Consider the following 25,682-nt stretch of genomic DNA (forward strand, 5'->3'; position numbering starts at 1 on the left):
AACTGTGAGCTTCTGGGATTATGATATTTATAATTGAAGCACTCACATGAAAAATAGAAACAGATGTTTTGTGATCTGCTAGCTGAACTGAGTTAATGTCTGTTCATGGTGTGTATCTCAAATAATCAGGGTTTCCAGTTCTGTGTTATTTGCCAAAAATGAATGAAGGTAAGGAGTCTTCAGCAGAGTGGTCAGAAAAACTTCTTGCTGAAATATATATTTTTATATAAATATCTCTTATATATTAGTTTCTATATTATATGAAATATACAGGATGTTTCAAAAAGATGGAACCAATTTGAAATGACACACTGCCCGAAATTGGGTCCATCTTTTGAAACAGCTTATATATTATGTATAAGGACATAATATCATATTTTATTCTTATATAACAAAATCTTGTATTTTATATAATTAGTTTTATAAGAATATAATTATTATATCTAATGATAGAGTATTGTGTTATTATATAATACTATTATTTATAGTGTAATTATATAATTATATGAAAATATGCTTTAATAGCTGTAAAAGCAAAATGTTTGCTATCTTGAGTTTGGAATAAGCACTGAAAAAACCTACTATTTTGGAGAGGGTTGTATTCTGAAAGAGAGAGAAAAAAAAAAGAGAGAGAAGCAAGCTTTTTGCCATTTATAAAAGTTAGATCAGGTGATACCAACCAATATTCTTCTTTTTTCAGAGAGCTGAAAAGCATAAGTGACATCAAAGAAAAATTTAGTCTGTCTTTCAGACTAGATTTGTGCTTGTACTATCCGATGAGGCAGAGGTAGATGCTTTAATCGAATTAATTGGCATGGAAAGTCTGACTGAAGATAAGAAAATAATATATTCCTTTAGAAAGTTAATGTAAATCAACTTTAGCTCAAAAATACTTGAGAAGCAATAATTAATCAGCAAGTTCTTGAATAATTTAATGACTCAGGCTGTTTTAATTTGGAAAGAGGTTGTAACCTTTGACAGCTTGCTGGATATGGAGAAGCAAAGAGGCTGGGGCTCCACTGGCTGAGATTTTAATGGGGTTGCATTGTACACAGCTCAGTTTCCAATGTCAGACCAAGGCTACATGTTCTCTAATATTGCAAAACTGTTAAAAAGTTTCATGGAAACTGTGCTTGTTTTAGAAATAAAATATATTATATTATAATAATTTTGGTTGCAATAAATCTAAAAAGAAGGTAGAATTTTTTCTGCCTCATGGACTACTTTTAGCCTAGAAATAACTTACTGTTTTCTCTACAGGAGGAGAAGAACTGTGTATCAAGTTCTTAGATGCAGTGGCACTTTGAATATTAAAAATCTGCTACATAAAATACAGCATGCAGGTAGAATCTGCATTGCCAGCCGCTTGTCCTTGTATTAGGTCTGAAATGAAAATCTTGCTATTTTTGGAGGCATTTTAACTTACTACTTGGTGTTGAACTGCTGAAATGCATGGAAATTGAAGGTTTTTTTTCTCTGTTTTCAGATATCTGCTTATGAGGACTCAGTTGCTGCTCATCTTGCAAAAATTCTCAATTCTGATCAGCACTCAGTTGTCATATCATCTGCCAAGTGAGTTGATGGGTTTTATGTACGATGTGTGACATAAATCCCCTGTGTAACATCATAACCATAATAACCTTCTGTGTAAGCCTGATTTTCTTATGGCTGGCCCAGCTGGCCTGGCTTAATCTATCTTGATGTATATGTTTTGGAGAGGATGTTTTTTCTGCAGAATTTCTATGTGGTGCCATTGTAATGGACATGTTAACTGTAAACACACCAACATTATTTTAAAATCACGTAGTAATATAAAGTTGGTTGAAATCACTCCAAGTCAGTATGCAGCTTAAATATGAAATTTATTGTTACTAATGCAAATGTGGTATCTACTTAATGTTAACTGTTTTCTGGTTTATATTATGCATATCCATATAGTTAAGAGGACAAACAACTTTACCAATGTGAAGCAGAACTTCAGCTAGGTAGCTTTGTCATAGCTCTGTTTATATCAATTCAATAAATAGTGGCCTCAGAAAACAGGTTTATATTCCCCAAAACTGAAACACTTAAAAATCAGATATAATTATTTGTCAAATCTTGGACATCATCTGAAATAAGAAGTATTCTATGTGTATCTTCTCTGTGAATAAACTTCTATATTTTGGGATATGCAAAAGACCAGTGACAGTATCTTCAAAAATACTTCTGAATATCACGTCTCTTTTTTTTTCTGCTAGAACCAAGTTAATAAGATTTCATTTTTAAGTATACATTGATTGTACATGTTGAAAATTAAACTGCAGGATATTACTGTAACTCCAAATTCAACATTGTGTCTGTGTCTTGTTAAATCTATTTCGTTTCTGTCAAATAACTTCCAACCAAATGGACAGTACTAAGCAATTATCCACACCTCGTTAGTGAGTTTGCTGTCTGTCTACAGTGCAGGCAAAAAGATCCAAGTCTTTCTCTGATTTACACAATGAAAATTCATTGCAGCCTCTGTAGTGAGCTCTGGTTCGAAAGCGAGGGCAGCGCGATGGCACGTGTGTGGCCAGATGCTTTCGTCTAAGATGTGCTCCATTAAAGTCAGTAGATTTTCACCATGGTTTCTAGACCTCATCTTCCCACAGGAGCTTTTAAAACTCTGTTTGAAGTTAACAAAGTGAAGGCAAGTTTGCTAACAACTCTGGTCTGGAAGGTGTGCAAGCAAGGGAATGAATAAAATTAGTTGTGTTTATTTCATTTCTTAGAAATAGGAGACTTAGATACAATGTGTGCAAAGGCTGGAATAAGAAGGGGGAAAGGGTTTTTGTTTCAAAGCTTATTGCCTGAATTTGGCAAGCTATAGAAAAGAGTATCATCTGCTTTGCAAGTCTGATCAGAGTTCAGTTTCCAACAAGAACAGTGTATTGCAATATGCACATAAACCAATTGCCATAAGAATTTAGTATGCAGAACATATCTACTTAATTTCATTTGGTTTCTCCCCTCTCCTGTTTTTATTTGAAGAATATTATGTGAAACTGTAAAAGACTTCGTTGCCAAAATAGGGAAGACTTATGAAAAACCTATGGAAAATGCAGAGGAAGCTGATACCATGGCCATTAAAGTAAGACAATGACTATTTTCTGGTTTACAGTTGTGTTTTTGTGTTACAGCTTATAGGTGTGTAATTTTTAAACCTCTCCAGGATGCCCAGTTTGGCTTCCATTTCAACCAGTGACTTCAAAAATCTTCTCTTCATAGTGCACAGAACAGTTATTTCCAAACTATCTTTAAACTATAAGATCTCTATAAACTCTGTTTACATTTTCTTTTTCCTTCAGAAAGGATAAAGTACATGGTAATGTACATAGAGATAAATTTTGCATTAGGAGTTACACTTTTCTCTGAAAGGGATTAAGTGAGCTACAGGAAAACAATGGGATAATGAAGAAGAGAATATGCTGGGAGAATAAAGGGAAGAGAGATTACAGTGTTGAAAATAATGGTTTAAGCTGTAAATTGTAGAGGTCTTATTGCAAAAGCACTGAAAAGCCCCAGAAGAATCTGGTATGAGGCACAAAATTTACGTGAGCTGAAAAGAAAAGAAGAAAAAACTTCATTAACAATCCCAGAGTCAGGAAATGTACTTGCTAAATGGCAGTTCCTGGTTCACATTTTTATTCAGTGCACATTTTAGAAAATGAATTTTCTTTTTTACTGTTCCAGGGCCAAACAGTGTTGTTTTCCTTTCCCTTAAGGACAGAAAATCACCTCTCTTCCAGTGTACCTAGAGAGCAACTGCTCAGTCAAGGGTAGAGGTATTTGACAGTGGTTAGTTCTGGCTTGAGCCTCTTTGCTCTGTGACAGCTCACTTGCTTAAATGTCCAGCTGTGTTGCAAAAAGCAAGCCCAAAACCACTATGTGATTTCAGTCGAACAACTAGGCTGTAGGTTATCTCTGCAAATTGGGGTACTGAGCACCCATAATTTCTTAAAATGCATGGTAGGGGCAAATCTGTCATGGTTCTTTCTGTGCTGCTGGCCATCGGTAGAGGAGTAAGATCTAATCCGTACCCTGCTTCCGTGGCAGGCTGAGATTAGCACAGTGTGTTATTTTTGTGTGAGGGTAGAGGGTTTTTTTGTTATGATTGCTCTCATCTCATTGGGTGTCACAGGATCTGTCTGCAAAAAACAATGCAGGCCTACTCATGATATTCCAAAGTGTTGAACCTGGGTTTGGATCTTACATAAACAATTAGACACAGACAATTTTAAATCCTACTGCATAGAGAAATTAGATTCCTCCCTATAATCTGATACTTAATTTCATTAAATGCTCACACGGTCACTGGGGTTTTTGTGTGTGTGTGTGTGTATGTTCTTTTTCACTTTGTCTTAGTGCACTGAGTTAAATGAGAAGCTAGACCTACTGCTCCAGGCTCTTCACACAGAAGCCCAGGCTGCTCCCATTCTCCCAGGCATCACTCCCCCCATTGTGGAAGAAGAAGCAGAGGAGTTTTCAAGTGAAGAATCCCTGTCTGAAAGTAAAGAGCAATTAGCAGAGTGTGTCTCAAAGTCTTCCACCCAGAAACTCTTCAAACCGAGGGAACAGTTAATGCTCCGGGCAAACAGCTTGAAGAAGGCGGTGAGGCAGATCATTGAACAAGCAGAAAAAGGTGCACATCAGCAACATTTTGATCTTTACTGATAGAATAACGATGCAGGTTTTTTTTCTTCACTGCCGTAAATTTTCATTATTAAAGCTTGATTTCTACATTTTTACATAGATAAAATAATGTGCTTTTTACAAGCTGCAAGGAAAAGACATGCAGCATATTTGGGTGTTGATGATTGTCTGCATATATGCATACATATGTATGCACGTATGTGTGCATGTGTGTGTTTCTTTTGTAACTATTATCCTCCACAAAACTAAAGTTTCTGGTAGCAAATTGTTACCAATGGGCAAAAGATCGCTAGACTCTCTTTCACTGAATTGACAATAGAAATCTTTTGCTAATATTTTTAAACTTAAAGCTACAGGAAAAAAATAAAAAAGCTAATTTACCTTTTATGCAGATTTTGTTTTAATATCTTGAAATGTTCTGGTTTGGTTTTGTTTGGTTATTTTTAATAAGCAGTTGTGGATGAGCAGAATGCTCATAGTGAAGAACAAGTGAACCAGTCCCCACTAGAATATAGCAAAGAATTGGATGAATCCAAAGAAGAGGAAAAAGAGGAAGATACAAAGGAACTTGAGTCCCCTTCAAGTGAGTAAATTAGGAGTACAATAATCTTAAATTATGCTGTCTCCTTATAGTTGTGTTATGGAGCATAGTTCGCTCCATAATTAAAAATACTAGCATGTTGTTTCACTGGAAACTAGTCATAAATTTTAAGAGTTTTGGATAAATAGAAGATGAAGGAAAAATGCAGGAGATGAGATTAACCGTCTTTTAGAATGGATTTACAAAGCTGAGAAGGTATTTGTTGCGGGGAGAAGTTCTTGCGTTTAATCCAGTGGTTACATTCACCTTCCTACCTGAACCTGAGCAAGGACCAGAGCCTGCGTAACGGTGGCAATAGCATGTCTCAGTCGTAGGTGTTTTAAGGTACATTACAGGAATTTCTATCAGTCATTTCAAATTGTGTGAAACAGGCATATTTATTCATTGTGTTGACAATGAAACTCTGATGTCTCAGCTGGGAACTTACCTTAAGACAATTAGTGGAACGAAGAGAATGAAATTTAAGTCTTTTATATTAAGTGGAATGGTGTAAAGCAGGAAAGAATGTAAGAGAAACTGGAGCATGGAAGTCTCCTGAGACGTGGCAGTACTAAGGTCACCTCCTCTATTTGTCTAATCCAGAGCAGAAATTTGAACCAGAGTCTTCAGTATCCTAGAGCTTCTTCCCTTGAAAAATTTCTTGCATTGTTTTTCCACATACAGGTCACTAGTCCAGCTGGTTCCTTGCAGCTATCAGCTGCCTTATAGCAAGCCACTATACCAAGGTGCTCTTGCTTTCCAAGTTGAAGAGCCCCCTACCTGCTCTGTCCTTGGTCGGATTGACTTTTATCAGCTGCTGCTGTTTGAATGCTTCTGCTTTCCTGTGGGACCCTTGTTCTGTCCTCACTGTTGGGCTCCGCAGGTTGCCCTCCACAAAAAAGGCAATAGCATTTGTGTGTGGGTAGCCCATGCTGGGTTTTAAAATGCGATATAAAGAACCCAGTTGTATTATTTGTATCAACGATCAGTTGTATGATTTGTATCAATAATTGTACAAAGCAATTAGAATATAGAGTGATCTTAGTTTAGACCAGCTTATTGGTAGGTAGCATTCTTTTTGTCTATTCAGTGTTCAGTCACTATGCATAAAATGATATTTAGAGCGTAGTCATCTCCTGAAATAGCGCGGTACTAATTCCCACATTCAAATGATAGGGTGAAATCTCTCCTTTTTGTGTCCTTTATGAAATCTGCCAGTGAGTGGCTGCAGTAGAAGAAGGAAGGATGATTTGTCTAAATGGGATCCTCACTTACATCCTCCCTTGCTTGGTTTTGTCATCAAGCCAATCCAGGCAGAGGTCTGTGTTTGGGTATTTCCCATCGCTAACATCAACGCTGCCTTTGGTGCTGAGTGATAGTTCACATGTCAGGGTTATTCAGGAGTCTCAAGCTGCATAGTAACATTAGGAAAGCTGCTTCTTACTATAGGTGGAAGTTCCAGTCCTTGCCATGTTACCAAACTGGACAGTGACGCACTGCAGGTGAGGTCTTGAGATAAACTGCAGGTCACGGAGAAATAGTGGTAGCCGGTGGACAGCAAAAGCCGTATTCTAGATATTTAGCAAGGAACTTCCTGTGGCAAAAGCAGTTGTCGGAAAATTTGTTTGGGATTTGCATCTCCTTCTATTACCCTAACCCACACCAAGATCTTCCAGAGATTATGTCCTCCTGAGGCTCTGCTCTGAAGCTCATGCCTGTGTGGGTAGCTCCTACCCTAGAAATACGTCTTTAGTTTCTTGGGTCTTCTGTTAATTTAGAATCTCACATTTCCTTTTCTCCAGGAATGGATTTCAGATTTTTATCAATGATTGTCTCTTCTTTGGCCCCTCTCCTTTTACCTTCATTATAGGAGTTGATGCGTATTGCTCATTTTCAGTAGTAGCTCACAGAAGATGCCAGTCCTACAGACGACCCAATCCTACTGCCATAAATATATAATAAAATATACACATATGTATACTCATATTTATAAATATATAAAACCCCCTTATTTCTTGGTAATACAATTTCTGCATTTATTCCGGAGCTGTATGATTCTTCATACATCTGATATGTGTGAAATAGAGTGCACATTAAAGCTGTCAGTGGATAGGTGTTTAGGGAAAAAGCATGAAACATGAATTCAATTATCTGCAATGAAACACCAGTTTTACTCATTAGGGCTCTGTTGTTTTTATCAGAGCATGAACAGCAAAAGTTTATCTTTATTGCGGTTATCCCCACGAGTCTCATCTGTCAAATAAAGAGCAGCTGTTCTGTTGATTTTCCTATTTAATGTAACTGCCTTCTTCCCAAGTACAGAGAGAACAGACTGTGTGAATAGCATTGTGAACTTTTCAGTAGTATTATGAAAAATGAATGTTAATTTTGTACTGAATATTATATTTTACCCTCCGAGGACCTTCCTGGTCATTTTGTGAAGATAATATTTTTCCATATGTTAATTACTTTCCTCTAAATATTTAATAACTCTTGCTAGATATCACTTGTGGTTTTTATTCCTTCTCATGTTTTAACACTATTACAGTGTTTTATTGTGCACAGATACAAGTGATTGTGTTGTATGGTTGTCATAATTCTGTGACAACTGCTAAGACTGTTATACAGCTGTTAAATCTTTTATATAAAACAGTCCAGAAAATTTCACCCACTTAGCCCTGTCTTGCATCTAATAATTTGTGTTTGCCTTAAGCAAGTCATCCAGAAGGGTGTGTAATCTTATTCCTGGGATACAAAAGGGTGAAGAATTTGCCATTTTGTTGACTGTTCCTTGCTAGGTTATCATCATTAAAAAAAAAAAAAAAAAAAAAGTAAATGCCCAAATCCTGGCCTGAATTGATTTGAACACTATTTCTAAACCCTGGTTCTTGTTATTACCTTTGTCTCTAGATTTTCCCACTCCACATTTTCTTTCCATTAATGGCTTTGCACAGTATAGCCATGTTACTCTCAGGCTGAGTTATCATGATTGGGATGAACTGATCTGTCACCTCCTGCTACTAAAAAAGGGATATTTTTTTCTGCCCCACCACATTCGTGGTGGTGTTTTTCTCCTGCTTTCTTGGTGCTGGTCCTAATCATTCTATTTTTGCTGAATTAGTTTTCGCGTTTTGAGAGGAATACATCAGATCACTTTGAAATAATTTACGTTTTTGTTTTGAGCTTCTTCAGGTGGTCAAAGTTGAAATTGTCCTAAGCTGAAGTAGTTTAAACGTGTGAGATAATTTGTGAGCAGAGGTAGCCAAGAAAACTCTGTCTCTGGTCATCTGGTGTGCAAAAGCTTTCTACATACACATGGAAGTGCTATAGCAAAGCATTTGCTAATACACAAACTTTCTTCCCTGGGGCACCCATTTCTGGCTACGTCTGACAGGGCTGAATTTCACGAAGATTAACTTCCCCAGGCTAAAGCAAGGACCAGCTCATTCTCTCAGTCTGCATGAAACAAGTTCTGCCAGGAAAGTAAATTGCAGCACCTGAGGTCAGCCCTCTGCAAAGCCCGTCCTTCTTCGTCACCTCCATACGCAGCCCCAGGGATAGCAATTACATCAGCTACCACACCTTGCTATCTGTCATGAGGTTTTATTGATCCATCTTCTGGAGAATTTTAGCAAACAAGTTATTTCAGTTATTTTGGGAATTGCTGGGTTTCTTCTGGGAAACTGATGTCCCCCAGAATCTCTCTGAACTGCAGAAGGCAAGTATGTCCAAACATGGCTTTTTCCCTTCCCTTGCAGTTTTCAATTTGGATGTAGATAAAGATGCCAGAGTTTTGTCAGATGTTTTCAGAAACCTGATGCAGGCAGGGGGGCCATTCTAGCTGCTTGAAGCAATTAGTGTGGTTGTTGATCAGGTATTTCCATTGTCTGTGGGTTAGAGTAGCTATCTATGTTAAAATTGTTGTAAATAATAATCTACTGTAAAATATATATATTTATAAGTAAATATAGATTGAATTTAAGTTTAAATTCGTATTACTTCATTAACATGCTTTTCAGAAGTTTACTACAGCATTGATTACTATTGCATTTGAAGCTGGATATAAGGTAGTTTTTCCTAGTAGCTTGAACCATAAGTTTGAAACTCCTCATACTGAATGCCATGCACACTTATTCATTTTAATTTGTGCTTGTCATTTCACCTGTTTCTGAATTTTCTTCCCTGCATTTAGAAGAAAAACTATGGTGTGAGGGGGAGGGACGTTTGTCATGGAATGGTAACAGATTAAATTAATGTTTTTGAAATATTGTCAGGGCTATAAAAGCTTTGTATTTCATAATGTCACATTAGGTCTAATTAGTGCTATTACTTTACTTCTGCACAGCTAAAACTGCACCACGATCTCCAGATCGACGTACAAGCCGAGGTATCCATTCTCAAACAGGCTCTTTCTCTGCTCCAGCTTTGGCTGCAAGCAAAGAAAACCTCCCAGTACTTAACACTAGGATTATCTGCCCAGGTAATTATGATGTTGAAATCTACTGTTCCTTACGCAACTTTAATTTTGCCTCTTTTTCCCCTGCTTGCTGTCAAGTAGCAATTTTGACTTCATGCCAGGAGCGCTGAATTTCTTTGAACTGACATACACATCTACACATCTTTGTGTTGTAGGAAATGCAGAAGAATGTAGAAGATTCCTGATCATGTGGCACACCACCAAATGTAGCAGATTGTAGCATCCTCCTCTATTCTGGAGGATGAAAAATGAAATTCAGGATCTTAGATTCATGGAATCACAGAGTGGTTTGAGTTGGAAGGGACATGTAAAAATCATCTAGTCTAACATCCCAGACTTGGGCAGGGACACCTACCACTAGATCAGGTTGCTCACAGCTGCATCCAACCTGACCTTGTACACTTCCTGTGATGGGGCATCCACAACTTCCCACTTAATATTTTGAAAGGCTGCAGTAAGGTCTCCCTGGCACCTTCTCCAGGCTGAACAACCCCAACTCTCTCAGTCTGTCCTCACAGCAGAGCTGTTCCAGCCCTCTGACTATTTTCATGTCCTTCCTCTGGCCCCTCTCCAACAGGTCCGTGTCTTTCCTGTACTGAGGCTCCAGAGCTGGACACAGGACTCCAGGTGGGGTCTCACCAGAGCAGAGCAGAGGGGCAGAAACACCTCCCTCAACCTGCTGGTCACACTCCTTTTGATGCAGCCCAGGATACAGCTGGCATTCTGGGCTGCATGCACATACTGCCAGCTCGTGTCCAAGTTTTCACCCACTGGTGCCCCCGTTCTATCATTGATCCTAATCAGTGGAGGCTATGGAGGGGCTGAGGGACAGAGCCATGTAAGGTTCAAACATCTGAGTAAGAAGAGTCTGTAGACACATCTTAGCAAATGGAGAACTGAAACTACAGAAAGCTGCTGTGCAGTAAAAACAATTGAAAAAAATCAGCTTTTATCAAAATGCAATTAGTACTAGGAGGCACCAGTAAACCACTGTTTTAATTAACTTCATTAGTTTAGCTAAAACATAATCGAACTGAGCTTATATTTTTCTTTAGGTCAATTTAAATGAAAGCTTTTAGAAAGTACTTTATTTGTTTACATGTGTTCCACAGCGTTTTGTAGAGTGGTTTTGCTATTAGTCAAGGTAGGCATGGCAGGGCTGTGATCTTTCCACAAACTAAGTTAAACTATGACTCTTCCAGTTGTAAAAATGGTGAGGGTATTCCTTAGAAAGGACCAAAGGAAAATCATGGACAGTTTGGATAGGAAGATTAAACTAAATAAAAAGTTCCAGTAATCTTTTTGGATGTTACGTCACCCATTTGGTTACTATGCCAGCCAGTGAGTGTTGGCCTGAAATCCTGAATTTTCTTTCATTTTTTTTTTTAATTTCTCAATGGTGGTATTAAGCACCTTTCTGCTCAAGAGAGTCAGAGACCTGGAAAGATAAACGATATAGAGGAAAACTGAGATAGAATCATAATCATTCCCTGTACAGATTTAATATTGTGTCTCTCAGTATGTGGCTTATATTATGACAATACATTTCTCTGTTTATCAAATACAAATTTGTTTGTTTGTTTTTCTTTTAAATCAGGCTTGAGGGCTGGTCTCGCTGCTTCTATTGCAGGAAGTTCAATTATTAGCAAAATGTTGCTAGCAAACATTGATCCATTTGGTGCTACGCCATTTATTGACCCGGATCCGGATTCACTGTAAGAAACTATTTTTTTTCCCAAATCCACTGTTTTGCTTTAGTTTGCTTTTTTAAATTTTTTTTTGTTTTGTTTTGTTTCCATTATGAGTTTCTGTTTTGCTGTCATTTGGCAGTAGACCTCAGGTTCTGAAAACAGGCTGGATTGTGCCATTTAAGTTATGAGTAGTGCAGAATTCACAGAATCACAGAATCACAGAATGTCAGGGATTGGAAGGGACCTCGAAAGATCATCCAGTCCAATCCCCCTGCCGGAGCAGGAACACCCAGATGAGGTTACACAGGAAGGCGTCCAGGCAGGTTTTGAATGTCTGCAGAGAAGGAGACTCCACAACCTCCCTGAGCAGCCTGTTCCAGTGCTCTGGCACCCTCACTGAGAAGAAGTTTCTTCTCAAATTTAGGAGACATTTGCTCACTTGCCCATTGCCCAGTGGCTCTGAGAGGAGGAGGACAGCAGTCCTTCAGAGCTGGCTTTTCCTGCCCAAACCGCTGGTCTGAACGCAACCTCAGCTGCCAGCAAGATGTTGAAGCAGTTCTGGGCACTTCATAGTGGAGGAAGAAGAGTGTCCCCGTAAAGATTAAAGCAGTTTCTTCGACTGCTGTTGGGTTTCCTCAGAGAGACTCAGAGGAAACATCTCTTGACATCTCTTGGTTGAGGTGTCTGTTCTGACACCAGCCGCAATCTTGGTCAAAGCTCTGTGTGTCCATGTGCTGTCCAACTGTACACCTAATTATCTCTTTTCTTCTAACAGGGAGGGGTATTCAGAAAAATGTGTCATGAACAACTACTTTGGAATTGGGTTAGATGCAAAAATTTCACTAGAATTTAATAACAAAAGAGAAGAGCACCCTGAAAAGTGCAGGTAATATAATTGTCAGCAACAAAGCCAAGACCTTTCAATTATTTTATTTTCCTTACCTCTATTTGAATTTCTTAACTTTTTCTCATCCTACCAATGCAAGGCGTAATAATGTCTGAATTTCAACATGTGAATCTTGTTTTGCTTGTTTTCAGAAGTCGGACAAAAAACATGATGTGGTATGGAGTTCTTGGCACAAAAGAGCTACTGCAGAGGACTTACAAGAACTTAGAACAAAAAGTTCAACTTGAGGTAAATTTCATTTATGGGCAGAATTAGTTGCTTTCTTCTACAATGTGTAGTGAAGAATTTGGGCTTCCTCTTGAAACCTTTCAGAGTTATTGTGTCAACCCAAGCTGATCTCAAAGGCACTGTTTTAAAATGTGCTATGTAAGAAGTGGTTCCCCAGGTGGGTTTTATTTTTTCGAGTAAAATGTCAGTACTTAAATATCCCAAAATAGCCAGTATAATGTTTCTTGTAATTACTGGGTTTAAAAAAACAAAAAACATTTAGGTAGGATATGTTTCTTGATGTTCACTGCATCAAGGGGGAAAACAGGTTTTAAAGACAGCAGAAACAAATATACACTAAACAGAAGGAAAGAGATAAGGAGTCTTAATCCTTCAGGTTAACTTTAAACTATCTGAAAACTTGATTACACATATAGGGAAAACACACAGGTAATCTCAGTCAAAAATTCCTGACAGAAGAGAGGAGATTCTGAAAGTGCACCACAAGAAGCCCAGCTACACCCGTAGAGACGTTCTTTAGTAGGTGTTTGAGACATTCACACAAAAAAACCAAGATTTTATCACAGCAAGAACAAATGCAGTGTAAATGATCTAAGCATAGTGGGTTTTGTCTTTTAAGTTCTGCCATTTAATCTAAGTTTTCTTCATGATACTGGGAACTTGAAGGTGCTCTAAATGATTACCAAATGCAAAAAAAAAGCCATGGGATAGTTACAGTTATTTTCACCCAAGGAGAATCTAGGCTGGATTTTGACAGAGAACATATTTCTCTTTTTATGTCATCCTAAGTATTTCATATGGAAGTTCATGATATTTATGTGAAGATAGCTTTTTAAGTTGAAAGAATAATTTCAAGTTACTGGAACTCTTTCTCACTCCTCTGAGATCTAGGAGGATTTTCTCTGGCAGCAGCAGATTGCTGTTATCTAAGGATTGAGTAATTATCAAAGAATTATGCAGTAGTTAGCAAATATAATGACAGGAAAGAACATTATGTATGCTGCAGATAGAATTCTAATTTAAGGATCTTTTCACTAAGATTCAAATAAGATTCAATAAAGCATTCAAATCTGACCTTTCTATAATTATTTTTTAATATTTCTAGAAATAAACCAGGAAGTAGAAATTGCCTTGCATAGCATTAGCCTTATGCTAAAACGTGTGATGAGGTCCAAAGTATTGGAAAATTAAAAATATCAATTTCAGGAACTGGAGGCAGACCTCTGCTATAATAGAAGTGGTTGTGCAGCATCTATTAATATCACAGCATATTTTGGATACTGTCACATTTTTATTAAAATGTTAAATTCTGTCTTATTGCTGAGATTAAATCATAAAAAGAGCACTAAGCATACTCTGGAAATGATTTCGCATCTCTTTCTCCTCCTGATAAAATTGCTACCGATTTTGTCCTTATTTCCTGAGGATTTCCATTTCATTTGTATTATTTTAAGATCCTTCTGTGGGACTGGCAACTAGCGGTCATCTAGCAATCTTCTTCAAAGGCAGCTTCACCTGCAAATTCATGATCCCCAGAGTGACGCCTGCATTTATGACCTTTTATTTCCATCTTGCTTCAAGCAGGATGGCTTGAAGCCTGTTAGCCCAGGGGAGCGGTTTGAGATCATTGGGCTCGCCTGTGCAGGCAGTGGTACTGTGGGAAGTCAAGAGCAAGTTCACTGATTATGTAAATCTACTCTTGGCCATAAGTAGGGTGAGATTGACCTACAGCATCCCGTGATCGTGTTGAGCAGGATTTGGGAGTTGCATATGGGTTTTGGAGGATGAAGTGGAAAGAAAGAAGGACTGAACGGTTGGTCATAGGAGCAAATCAACAACAGAGTAACAACCAGGATAACAGCTGTGGGGTCAGTCCTAGATTTACCTTTGTGCTTTTGGGAGGAGAGTGAAGTTATTTTTACAGGAAGCCAAGCATACAACACTTACATTTAACTACGTCTTTGTGGCTATGCTAGAAATAGTCTTTGATTTTTTTTTAATTTCGCCACTCCCACCCCCCCCCAATGGATTTACCTAAATGATGAGTGTATTGCAATTTCAGGAGTGCCAATATATGACGGAAAACTAGTCATTGAATGGGTAAATGAAGCTTTTTGTAATGTCCATGGTGATCTTACTGTGTACACTCAGGGAGGTAGCTTTTTTCATTGCAAAAAGATTTTTAATCCTTGATAGACAGAACATGGTTTAAGTGCAGGAGAAATTTCACAATAAGGGATGTGAAAATGGAGGTTTGTATTGGAGCTGCTTCACAGCATGGGTGGAATAGGCTTGTGTCAAACCCATTAACAACTCTGTCCTCCCCTGCCAGCTCTGTTGAAGCTTCATGTGTTAAAAATGGCTGATTACTTTTATCACATTATTTATATACTGAATGAGCTTTTATCCATTACAGTGTGACGGACAGTACATCCCCCTTCCAAGTCTGCAGGGCATAGCTGTTCTAAACATTCCCAGCTATGCTGGTGGGACTAATTTCTGGGGTGGAACCAAAGAAGATGATGTGAGTAACATTAAAGAAAAGTAACCTTCTGGGCAAAACCAGCAATAAATACCATTAAGTGCTCTTTGCATTTAATAGTAGTAGCATATAGTTTGGATAGCAACTCTTATTCAGGGAGGTTAAGCTGTATTGTCTTGTTTATTTTTTTAATTGAAAATATATGCTCTGTTTTTCCACTATCTATTGCCTTTTGTCATGTTCACTTCATAATAAGACATAATGATTTTTATTGGCTCTATGAGACAGTATTTTTAGAAACTAATTTTATAAAAAATGATACACAAATAGTTTCTCTCTATATTGTTTTACAAATACCTGTAAATAAGGTTTCTCAAAGCACAGATTCCTCTGTTTGCTATATTCTAACAATAAGCAAGGTGGACAAGGATAATCACTCATGGTTAATACCTGAATTTTCCTCCTGTTCTTCAGATTTGGACTTAAGGATGATGATTCAGAAAATGAGGAATGATTCATTTAGTGACTGATAATTTAGTGGGACTGGTAATCTGTTTTTTAAATATTATTTTCAATGAGCTTCCAAAATATTTTAAGATATCTTTTTTCCCCCTCTTCCTGGCATCTCCTAAGAAATGTTATGCTACATGGATACCTAAATATCTTACAACTTGGAGAAGTCTTACTGCTGCCATCCTCTTCACACACAGTGTGACTATTGTAATTATTAGCAGATTATCCTAATTCTGCATGTCCTGATTTAGTGGCTATGAAGTTTGGATCACCTAAAACTGTAGTTGCAAATTAGCTTGTGATTTTAATGGAGACAATCCAGGATTTTTTTTTCCAAAATGCTTGCAGTTTCTTGTGAGTTATTACCCTTTCCTTATACATATATATACACAGACATACACATATGTAAAAGTCACAAAAAATATTTAAACTTACCTCAATGTCTTGTTCTTATTTTTTGTGTTTGTCAGGGGATGGCAGTTGTGTTTATATTTGGCTATGGATATCTGAAGTTTTTATATACTGCATGTTCATATTCATAACTTGAAAGCATCTCTAACGTCTGCTCAGCTCCTGCTCAGGAGTTTATTTTTCTTCCTGGACTGCCTCACTGAGAGAGAAGATCTGTCCTAGCTGTCATACCAGTACAAAGCAAGTGTGTGTGTCTTGGAGAAAATTTGCTGATATTCTTAGCCTTCTGGTGATCAGATGTGCCAGCAAAGTGACACATTTATTCTGGATGGAGTCAGGAGCATAATTCACTGCCTTAGTGTAGTCTTGAGTGACTGATCATCAGAAGTGGTGGTGATCTGAAGTGCTGCTGGTACTGCTTATCAGGACAAAAGAAAGACCTTGCCTTGACAGATGTAACTATTCCTGAAACATAATTGAGCCAAGCAGGGCAGCTGCATGCTGACCAACTTGAGCAGGGCTTGCTTAGGCGTGGCTTTTTAGTGTCCAGAAGACAGGCTGGAAACATGACCTGCAACAGAAAAGGAGGGAATTGTTCCTTAAATGTTGACCTCTAGAGACTTATTTGGCTTTATATTAAAAAAAGAATAAAATAGTATGGTTGTTTTTCAGTACGGATATGCCTTACTGTTGGAGAGACGCAGCAGATTGTGTTGTGGTTTGCCCATCATTTTACTAAAATGGAAACACAAAATATCATGAAATTGTACAACTACTTTTTCTTAATCCATGCAGAACTATCCCAGTAGATGTCAGTTATAGCTGCTAAAGATGGATCAAGGAGTCTCCATACTTTGTACCTTAGAATAATAGAATCACCATCTTGCTCTTTTTAAGACATTCACATCCCCATGTGGAAAACGGAAAAAGTTCCATGGAAATTGGAAAAACTCAGATGGAGAAACCTTTTGCTTCAAAACATGCTAGACCAAGTGAAATTGCCCTTTTATTCTTTGACACCGATCTGTTCAAGACCTATCTGCGCAAGCCTGGGATGCTCTGGATGTGGCACCAAACTATGGCAACTGTGCTGTGCAACCCTTTCCCTGAGAAGGCCTCCTCAGCCTCCTGGCCAGAGCCAGCGCTCACTGCATGGAGGTGAAGGCTCCTGCTGGCTTGGTGGGCAGCAAGGATCAAAGTCCTTCAGCCTGTTCCGCATCCTCTCCCTCCCCAAACCATTGTTGCAGACGCTATCTAGATTACACAGTCCTGGATCTGCACCCTTGTATTCCTCATCTCCAGGAAATCTTCTCTCAGGTGTCTCTGATGCAGCTCGCTCTGCACATGACACCAGCTGACATGGTCTGAGAACCATCTAGAGAGGTGATCTCTCTACCCAATAAGCTCTTACTGGAGTCATTTTTCCTGATGATTTTTCTCCCTAGTTGCTCCTTATTGCATATTGGGATTAAATGGTCAAGTGACCTTAGTGCGGTACCTCCTGCCAGACCCAGTTGAACTCAAGCCTAAGACTTGCCCCATGATGTGGCTGAATTCCCCCGCAGGGCACCAGCTGGCAATGGCACTTGTGAGACTTCCTGTGCTCTGTGTAAGCTCATGGAAATTTGGTATTTTGGCTGGATATCAGGATGTTTGTTCCACACAGAAGCTGTTTTCATATTTACAGTGGATAATTGTATACAGTACAAACAAGATCCTCTTCAGTATGAAAGCTGTGCTTAACAAAGCCGAGTGTGGACTCAGATGTTGGTTTCCAGAGAATGCAGAATATAAGATAAGCACTTCTGAGAAAAAAATACACCATTACTCCTCTTAACTTCAAGCACCTCTTAGATACGAAAGACGTTAACCAAGCGGAGATTTGAATCGGCCTTTCATCTTGCCTTGAAAAACATTTCTTAGTCTGCACGCTGAAACATGCCATCCTGCCTTTATAAGAATATGCCCTGTCATTCAGATATTTGAAATGCTATTTTAAATCATATTTGCCTACTGTCTATGGCATCTCACTCCCGTGGCTTTTGAGAGGAAGTGTAGTTATTCTGCAGTAAATAAGAGTATTTAAATGTTGAAAACAAATTGTAAATGAATCTGTGTTTCACTGAGCAGGCAATCTAAGCACTGGACTAACCATCAAAGATGGAATATTTTCTTTTTCTTTCAGATATTTGGGGCTCCATCATTCGATGATAAAATCTTGGAAGTTGTTGCGGTATTTGGCAGCATGCAGATGGCAGTGTCCAGAGTCATCAAACTGCAGCACCACAGGATAGCTCAGGTTTGTCTCTGACTTCAAAGCACGCAACATGGTTGGCAGCAGCGTGGGACACTGGCAAGTAGCGGTACTCTTGATGACCACCACCCTATACATTAATAAAGTGCTGACATTGTTTTAATTTTAACGGGTAACAAATTGTCTTCCATGATGAATGAAGTATAAAAGCACTTCATCCTTGACGCAGTCCTGGAGGGAAGCCACAGCTCCTAGTAATTAAGATATTTCAGGTGGCCCGTCAGTTTCATTAATATTTATTGCTCTATAAAATAATGTGTTTGTTCTCTTCCAGTGTCGGTCTGTGAAGATCACCATACTTGGTGATGAAGGGGTTCCAGTGCAAGTCGATGGAGAGGCATGGATCCAGCCCCCAGGAGTTATTAAGATCATACATAAAAACAGAGCTCAGATGCTAACACGAGACAGAGTATGTTGCAGAAAGTGTGTTATGAGATACCATCACTAACATTGGTTTCTGTAATAATTTGATTCAGTTACAACATGAACGAAAAACAGTGCTTACAAAAATGTTTTTAATTATTTACATAACTTCTATAATTACTTACAGTTATATAATTTCTGTAATAAGTTGGATAGAGAATTGTTCTTTTGTGTAAGTGACAGAGCTCTTTCTTAGCTTTTATCACTTTATTAGTGCTATCCCTCTATTCTTACTAATGTATAGTAAGAATGGTCAAGATTTTATCTCCTTCCTTCCTTCCTTCCTTCCTTCCTTCCTTCCTTCCTTCCTTCCTTCCTTCCTTCCCTCCCTCCCTCCCTCCCTCCCTCCCTCCCTCCCTCTATTCCTCTCTTCCTCTTTCCTCTCTTTCTTTTTTCTTTCTTTCTTTTTCTTTCTCTTTCTTTCTTTCTCTTTCTTTCTTTCTTTCTTTCTTTCTTTCTTTCTTTCTTTCTTTCTTTCTCTCTCTTTCTCTCTTTCTCTCTTTCTCTCTTTCTCTCTTTCTTTCTCTCTTTCTTTCTCTCTTTCTTTCTCTCTTTCTTTCTCTCTTTCTTTCTTCCTCTCTTTTCCTCTCTTTTCCTCTCTTTTCCTCTCTTTTCCTCTCTTTCTTTCTCTCTTTCTTTCTCTCTTTCTCTCTCTCACCTTCTCTCTCTCTTCCTGCCTCCCTCCCTCTTTTCCTTCCTTCTCAGGAAGAGAAAGCAAAGCTCTATAGCTTTTTTCAGAATGACTTTCTGCAGATTTCTCTTGTGTCTCTCCGTCCCACTAATCCTCCCTCTCCCCCATGACCCAGTCTCAGACAGAAGAGCCATCAGCAGAGCCCAGTCAACCCAGTCAAAAGCTACAGGGAGAGTTCATGCTTGTGTGGGATTACTGGGTGGAAGGTGTAACTGCCCCTCAGTTCTCCATCCAGTAACTGGATGCTGAATTTAGGGTGCAATTAATAGCATTTGAACTATATTTAGTAAATTTGTTACCTTTTTCACACCGTTTTTCAGGTTTGAATCTTTTATTACTTTCAGATTTGGATCTTACTATCCATGCTTGTGTTATCACTGCCTTTGTGTTTTTATTGTTTTGAAAGACGCTTACTGAGGATAAAGCAGGGAGAGAAAGTGAGCTTTCAGAAGTTACTAATTCTCTATATTAAGTTTCAATAATATTGAGTTTCATGTCATTATTTGTAGAGTTTGTATGATTTATAGGGCTTGTATTATTTGTATAAAATTAAAAAGTTATTTGTTAAATTAATTTTAATTAAAATCTTATAGAAATTAAAATGTGCATAAAATTATTTTTTAAAATAAGTAAGAATACTCCAAGTGCTGTGAACTGAATGTATAATTCATTTTGATTAGGCCTTTGAAAACACCCTGAAGTCTTGGGAAGACAAACAGAAGTATGATTCCTGTAAACCTGTCATTCGATCTCCCTTGTACCCTCAGCAGGCTGTTGAGTTGGCTGCAGAAGAAGAAGTTGCACAGATCCAGCTGTGCTCACAAGCTGCAGAAGAACTTATTACCAGGTACAGTAAAATTAATAAGTTTGAATTGGCAGCCTGTACACCAAGACTGAATTATTCATGCAAATGCATACATAGAAGTGTATATTTTCCATTTTCTGATTAACGTTTAGTTGCCACTCTATCAGTTATTTAATTTTTTCAATTTGATTTTATCTTATTTTTGAGGCTCAACTTGTTTAAGTATGCTTTTCTTAGGTATTTCTGTAATTTTATTTTTGTGTGTTTTCGTATTTTCTTCTTATGAAAACCAACTTTCCGAAAGAGCAGTGGAAATGGAAAACTGGAAAACTTCTCTGCAGAGAGGCTTTTGATTGTAACTTCTCATTTGATGCAAAAGCAAATACATATTTCTTGAAAAAAAACCCTTGGAAGTCAACTTTAGAAGTCAAAAGTATGGATTTATCCACCTGACCTTAACTTCTCCTGACCTTATTTCTCTTTAAATCCTTGTTACTCAGAATTTCAAAAGGATGAGCATTTTTCAATAAACCTGAAAGTTTTCTTAAAATATTGTACAAGTAAACAGTAAAGACATCAACATTTAAAGAGCCCACATTGCCAGCTTTCTGTTTCATTCCTAATGCTCAAAATACTCATCTCTCTGTCCCTGGACAGTTCAGTAACTTAAATGGGCTGAGATGATGGTGAGCCGATCGTATAAAACTGATCCCACAGCCTTGCTTATTTTCAAGAACTACTTTCTTTCTGAGATGCAAGTATTTTAATAAAGAACACACTTGAACTTTCTACAGGGGGAAAACAAAAACCAACCAACCAACCAACCACCCCACAAAATTTAAAAAAACAAACAAAACCAAACAAATAAACAAAACCAAAAAACAAACCAACCAAACAAATAAGCAAACAAAACCAAACAAAACACTAAAATTTTTAAGAAATGCATTTTTAAAAAATCGGAACGTTTTATAAAGCTGCTACTCGGTTCATTATGATCACAAATTATCTTAAGCACCAAGATCAGTTCTTGGAGTATGTCACAGAATCACAGAATGGTTGGGGTTGGAAGGGACTGCTGGAGATCATCTAGTCCAACCCACCTGCTAAAGCAGGTTCACCAGAGCAGAACACACAGGAATGTGTCCAGGCAGGTTTTGAATGTCTCCAGAGAAGACACCACAGCCTCTCTGGGCAGCCTGTGCCAGTGCTCTGGCACCCTCCAAGTAAAGGAGTTTCTCCTCATATTCAGATGGAACCTCCTGTGCTTCAGTCTGTGCCTGTTGCCCTTCATCCTATCATTGGGCACCACTGGAAGGAGACTGAAAGGAATCCATTGAGTTGCATTGATAAGAAAGGAGTTAAAGAACTACATATTCCTTTCATAAACTGTACTGGTGACTTAGTAGTTATAGAAGAATAATTTAGGTTATAAAGTACCCAAAGTGAAGTTTAGCCAAGACAGCTTAAAAACTTTACTGTTCTAGAGGTGACCCTGAGGTTGTAATTACAGATGGACCTCCCAGAATCTCAGATAATTGCAGCCCATTTTACTGTCACATCGGAAGGATATGCCTTGTGAAAAAGGTGTCATGGTTTTTAAAATAACTTCAAGTCAGTTATCTTAATGTGCCAAGATTTTCCTCTATTGTTTATTTAAATTAAAAGCCCCAACATTTTTGGTACAATTTTGGCATAGCATTTGTGTTCTAAGACGAAAAAATGTGTCTCAGTATTTCATAGCAAAATAAGTCTTCTGTGTGATGGATATCATTTACTTGAGGTGCCATGTTGCTTGAAGAGATACTTGTATTTCAACTTTTGTTATAAAGCACTGTATTTTTTGGAAAGTGTTTTGTGAAACATATCTTTGTATATTTTCTCATCTGATAAAGTTGTGTACTCTTCAGAATTTTTCTTTAAAAAGAGTAAGAAATATTTCTCTCTTTTTTTAATATTTTTGTAGGATCTGTGAAGCTGCAAAAATACATGGCCTCTTGGAGCAGGAGCTTGCTCATGCTGTTAATGCGTGTTCGCATGCATTAAATAAAGCCAACCCGAGGTTTCCTGAGGTAAAAGAAGAACAGAGATTTATTTATAAGTAAATAAGTTATAGCATCTGTATAAGGAAATAAGCTATAATATCTGCCTGCATAAGCTTGTGACATGGGAGCTGTATTGTACTATCTGTGTCCGTATTAAAAAAAGTCGGATGATAATTCTTGAAATTTTTGATAAACAAGGCTCCTAAATATACATACAGATGATCAAATTTAAATGAAATTGCCTAACAGATGAATGGGTGCTGTATCTTCTCCCCTTTTTTGCCACTTTTTCTAAGGTGAAAGTAAAGGGAAAGTTCCGATTTTGAAGGTGCTGCTCTGTGTAGCAGCAGGGATCTCAACCCTTCACATGCACAGAGGAACGCCCCATAGCTGATGAATTTGTAGAGATCATGCTCAATCATTCTGAAATGTATTAATAGTACCAGGAACGGGAGTTAGGAGAACTGCCTTTTTACAGAAGAGTATTAAAGAGGAGAGTCCCCTCCTGATGTTAGGTCAATGTGATACCTGAGAAGGCAGAAGATATAGTTTCTGCATTCATCAGTGTCCTCCCCAGCTGATACTCTCTTTTGCGAACATGGGACTTTAGAAAGGGGCATTAATGACACTTAAAATGCGGGCCTTCTGGGTGTTGTTGCAGGGAGAAGTGAGCAGTCAAAGGGAGATAGGGAGTTTGGATGAGTGGCACAGTAAGATTGTGTCTGTTGCCTTTTGGAAGCAGTCAAGAATTCACCTCATCTGCAACGTTGGCCCACAGCCAGGGGTGATCATCCCAAAGCGATGCAGCAGCAGTGCTTAATAGATCAAGTGAGGTGGTGTACTAATGTAGCTCTGAGCATGAATAAAGCAAACTTGGGCCAGCAAACAGCAAAAAAAATCGGCAAAGTAAGCTAAGTTCACATCTGCTTGCAAACAACTATGTGGGCAAGTCCCCAGACACACAGTGGAGGCATGACAGAGGCTCAACAAATGTTACTACATATAGGTCAATTCTTGTGGAAGTTTTCATGCTTAATTGTTATCCAAGCACTATGCAGAGAATGCAAAGGGGATGAGAGGAAATTAGTTTCCTGGATTGTCTCTTCACACTAGACAATTTGGGTGTTTTCAGGGTTTGAACACAAAAAAAAGATTCATTAGGTAGAGGCTGTCTATATCTAACCTAAATTTTCATATGGTAAATATATTAGTTAACCTTCTTGAAATATGGATAACAGCTTACTTCTGCTAAGGATAAGGTGAACAATTTGGTTCAACAGTCATTAAATGACGCCCACAACTTTTCTGCTGGCCTTTGTCATCCATAAAAATTGTGAATACATCTCACAGGTGGCTGGTCACTTGTTGATCTTCAGGATTGCATTAAGTCAGATTAAATGAAGTTGGGGAAAAGACAATAAATTCATACTACATTTTTGTTTTTTTCTCAGTGCTGAGGAAGTTGTCAGTGTAGAGATAAATTGATGCATTCCTTCTAAGAGAAGACACTTAAGATCTGTGCTGTAAGCCCAAAGTACTTATTCTCAGTCTGACTTGCCTCACTTCAAATAATTTTCATGCTTTTTATTCCCTAGAGCCTTACCAGAAATACTGCCATGGAGATAGCTGTGAATGTGAAGGCCCTACATAATGAGACTGAATCTCTGCTAGTAGGCAGAGTTCCTTTGGTAAGGTCACAAAACACATGGGTTTATATTTCCTCATTCAGATTATCTGTGATTTGTTCTTTGCTGATTTTTTAAATTGGCTCTGTAAGGCTGATTGGAGGATATTGCACTGCATTTCTGGTTTGGATTGGAATGAGTTATGAATTCTTGTCCTAGGTTGGCCTCCATCTTATCTCACTTCAGATATCTATCCCACTACTGATCTTCCAGACAGGTGGGGAGGAAGCTGCATCCCATAGTCTGAGGGGAATGAAGAAAGATTTCAAGGCCTTGGGACAGTTGGTAGAAGAGTGTGGGGTGCAAGTTATTTTCTCTTCCCTCCTTCCATTTTCGGGTGCCAGCGTGGGATAGAATAGAAGAATTCAGTCCATAAATGTTTGGCTACAAGACTGGTGCTACAGGCAGGGCTTTGGATCCTTTGATAACGGCTGGTTTTATAAGACACCAGTCCGGACAGTGATGCGTGGGAAAGGTTTATCTCACGGGGGTTAAAGGATGCTGGGACAGGAATTAGCAGGGCTCATTTGGAGAGCTTTAAACTAGACTCGAAGGGGGATGGGGTTGTAGCTGGGCTTGCACCAGTGAGCCAGCACTCTAGAATTGGTGAAGACTGGGAGGCCTCCCGTACCCCTGGGGTGAAATTGGTGTGCTCAGCTTGCTCTCTGAAATGCCTGTACACCAATGCACGCAGCATGGGGAATAAGCAGGAGGAGTTAGAAACTTGTGTTTGGGCAGGAGATTATGACCTGGTGGCAATTACAGAGACATGGTGGGACAGCTCACATGACTGGAATGTGGTGATGGATGGCCATGTCCTTCTCAGGAAAGACAGGCCAGCCAGGCGAGGTGGTGCAGTTGCTTTTTATGTGAGAGAGCAACTACAATGTATTGAGTACTGTCCAACGGCAGATGAGGAGCGAGTTGCGAGTCTATGGGTGAGAATTAAGGGGCAGACTGGCAGGGGTGATACTGTTGTGGGTGTCAGGCCACCAGATCAGGATGAGGAAGTTGATGAAGCCTTCTACAGGCAGCTGAGAGTGGCCTCACAGTCACAGACCCTGGTTGTTGTGGGTGATTTTAACTTCTCTGATGTTTGCTGGAAGGGCTACTCAGCCAGCCAGCCACAGTCCAGGAGGTTTCTCCAGAGGATTGACAATAACTTCCTGATGCAAAGGGTGGAGGAGCCGACTAGAAGAGGTGCACTGCTGGATCTCATCCTCACTAACAAGGAGGGTCTGGTCGAAGCGGTAAAGGTTGAGGGCTGCCTTGGCTACAGCGACCATGAGATGGTGGAGTTCAGGATCTCATGTGGCAGGAACAGAATAGCAAGCAGAATCGCAACCCTGGACTTCAGTAGGGCCAACTTTGGCCTTTTCAAGCAATTGCTGGGGGAAATCCCATGGGCAAGGATACTTGAAGGTAAAGGGGCCAAAGATAGTTGGTTAGCATTCAGGGACTGCTTCTTCCAAGCTCAAGATCAGAGCATCCCGACACATAGAAAGTCAAGGAAGGGAGCCAGGAGACCTGCGTGGTTAAACAGGGAACTGCTGGACAAACTCAAGTGGAAGAGGAGAGTTTACAGATCATGGAAGGAAGGTCTGGCCGCTTGGGAAGAATATAAGGCTGTTGTCAGAGGGTGTAGGGAGGCAACTAGGAAAGCTAAGGCCTCCTTAGAAATAAACCTGATGAGAGTGGACAAGGACAACAGAAAGAGCTTTTTCAAATACATGGCAGATAAAACTAACACCAGAGG

At 38.8% G+C, this 25,682-nt stretch overlaps 1 protein-coding gene across 5 annotated transcripts in view; it reads left to right on the forward strand.

Moving 5' to 3' along the window:
* Positions 1 to 25,682, forward strand: part of DGKH (diacylglycerol kinase eta) — a 172,687-nt gene that overhangs the window by 123,047 nt on the left and 23,958 nt on the right. For 3 of the 5 annotated variants that reach the window (XM_082053712.1, XM_082053713.1, XM_082053716.1), the window contains 14 exons: positions 1,487 to 1,572; positions 3,016 to 3,115; positions 4,390 to 4,666; positions 5,132 to 5,260; positions 9,603 to 9,737; positions 11,332 to 11,449; positions 12,201 to 12,311; positions 12,464 to 12,560; positions 14,977 to 15,084; positions 18,152 to 18,265; positions 18,555 to 18,689; positions 20,075 to 20,241; positions 22,163 to 22,268; positions 23,837 to 23,929. In XM_082053712.1, coding sequence (XP_081909838.1) covers positions 1,487 to 1,572; positions 3,016 to 3,115; positions 4,390 to 4,666; positions 5,132 to 5,260; positions 9,603 to 9,737; positions 11,332 to 11,449; positions 12,201 to 12,311; positions 12,464 to 12,560; positions 14,977 to 15,084; positions 18,152 to 18,265; positions 18,555 to 18,689; positions 20,075 to 20,241; positions 22,163 to 22,268; positions 23,837 to 23,929 — 1,776 coding nt within the window. Of the gene's footprint in view, positions 1 to 1,486; positions 1,573 to 3,015; positions 3,116 to 4,389; positions 4,667 to 5,131; positions 5,261 to 9,602; positions 9,738 to 11,331; positions 11,450 to 12,200; positions 12,312 to 12,463; positions 12,561 to 14,976; positions 15,085 to 18,151; positions 18,266 to 18,554; positions 18,690 to 20,074; positions 20,242 to 20,508; positions 21,343 to 22,162; positions 22,269 to 23,836; positions 23,930 to 25,682 lie in introns of those variants that run through there. The other 2 variants (XM_082053715.1, XM_082053714.1) reach the window with 2 other exon arrangements.

Source organism: Streptopelia decaocto (genome assembly GCF_964273445.1).
Source record: "Streptopelia decaocto genome assembly, chromosome: 1".
Classification (NCBI taxonomy): Eukaryota; Metazoa; Chordata; class Aves; order Columbiformes; family Columbidae; genus Streptopelia; species Streptopelia decaocto.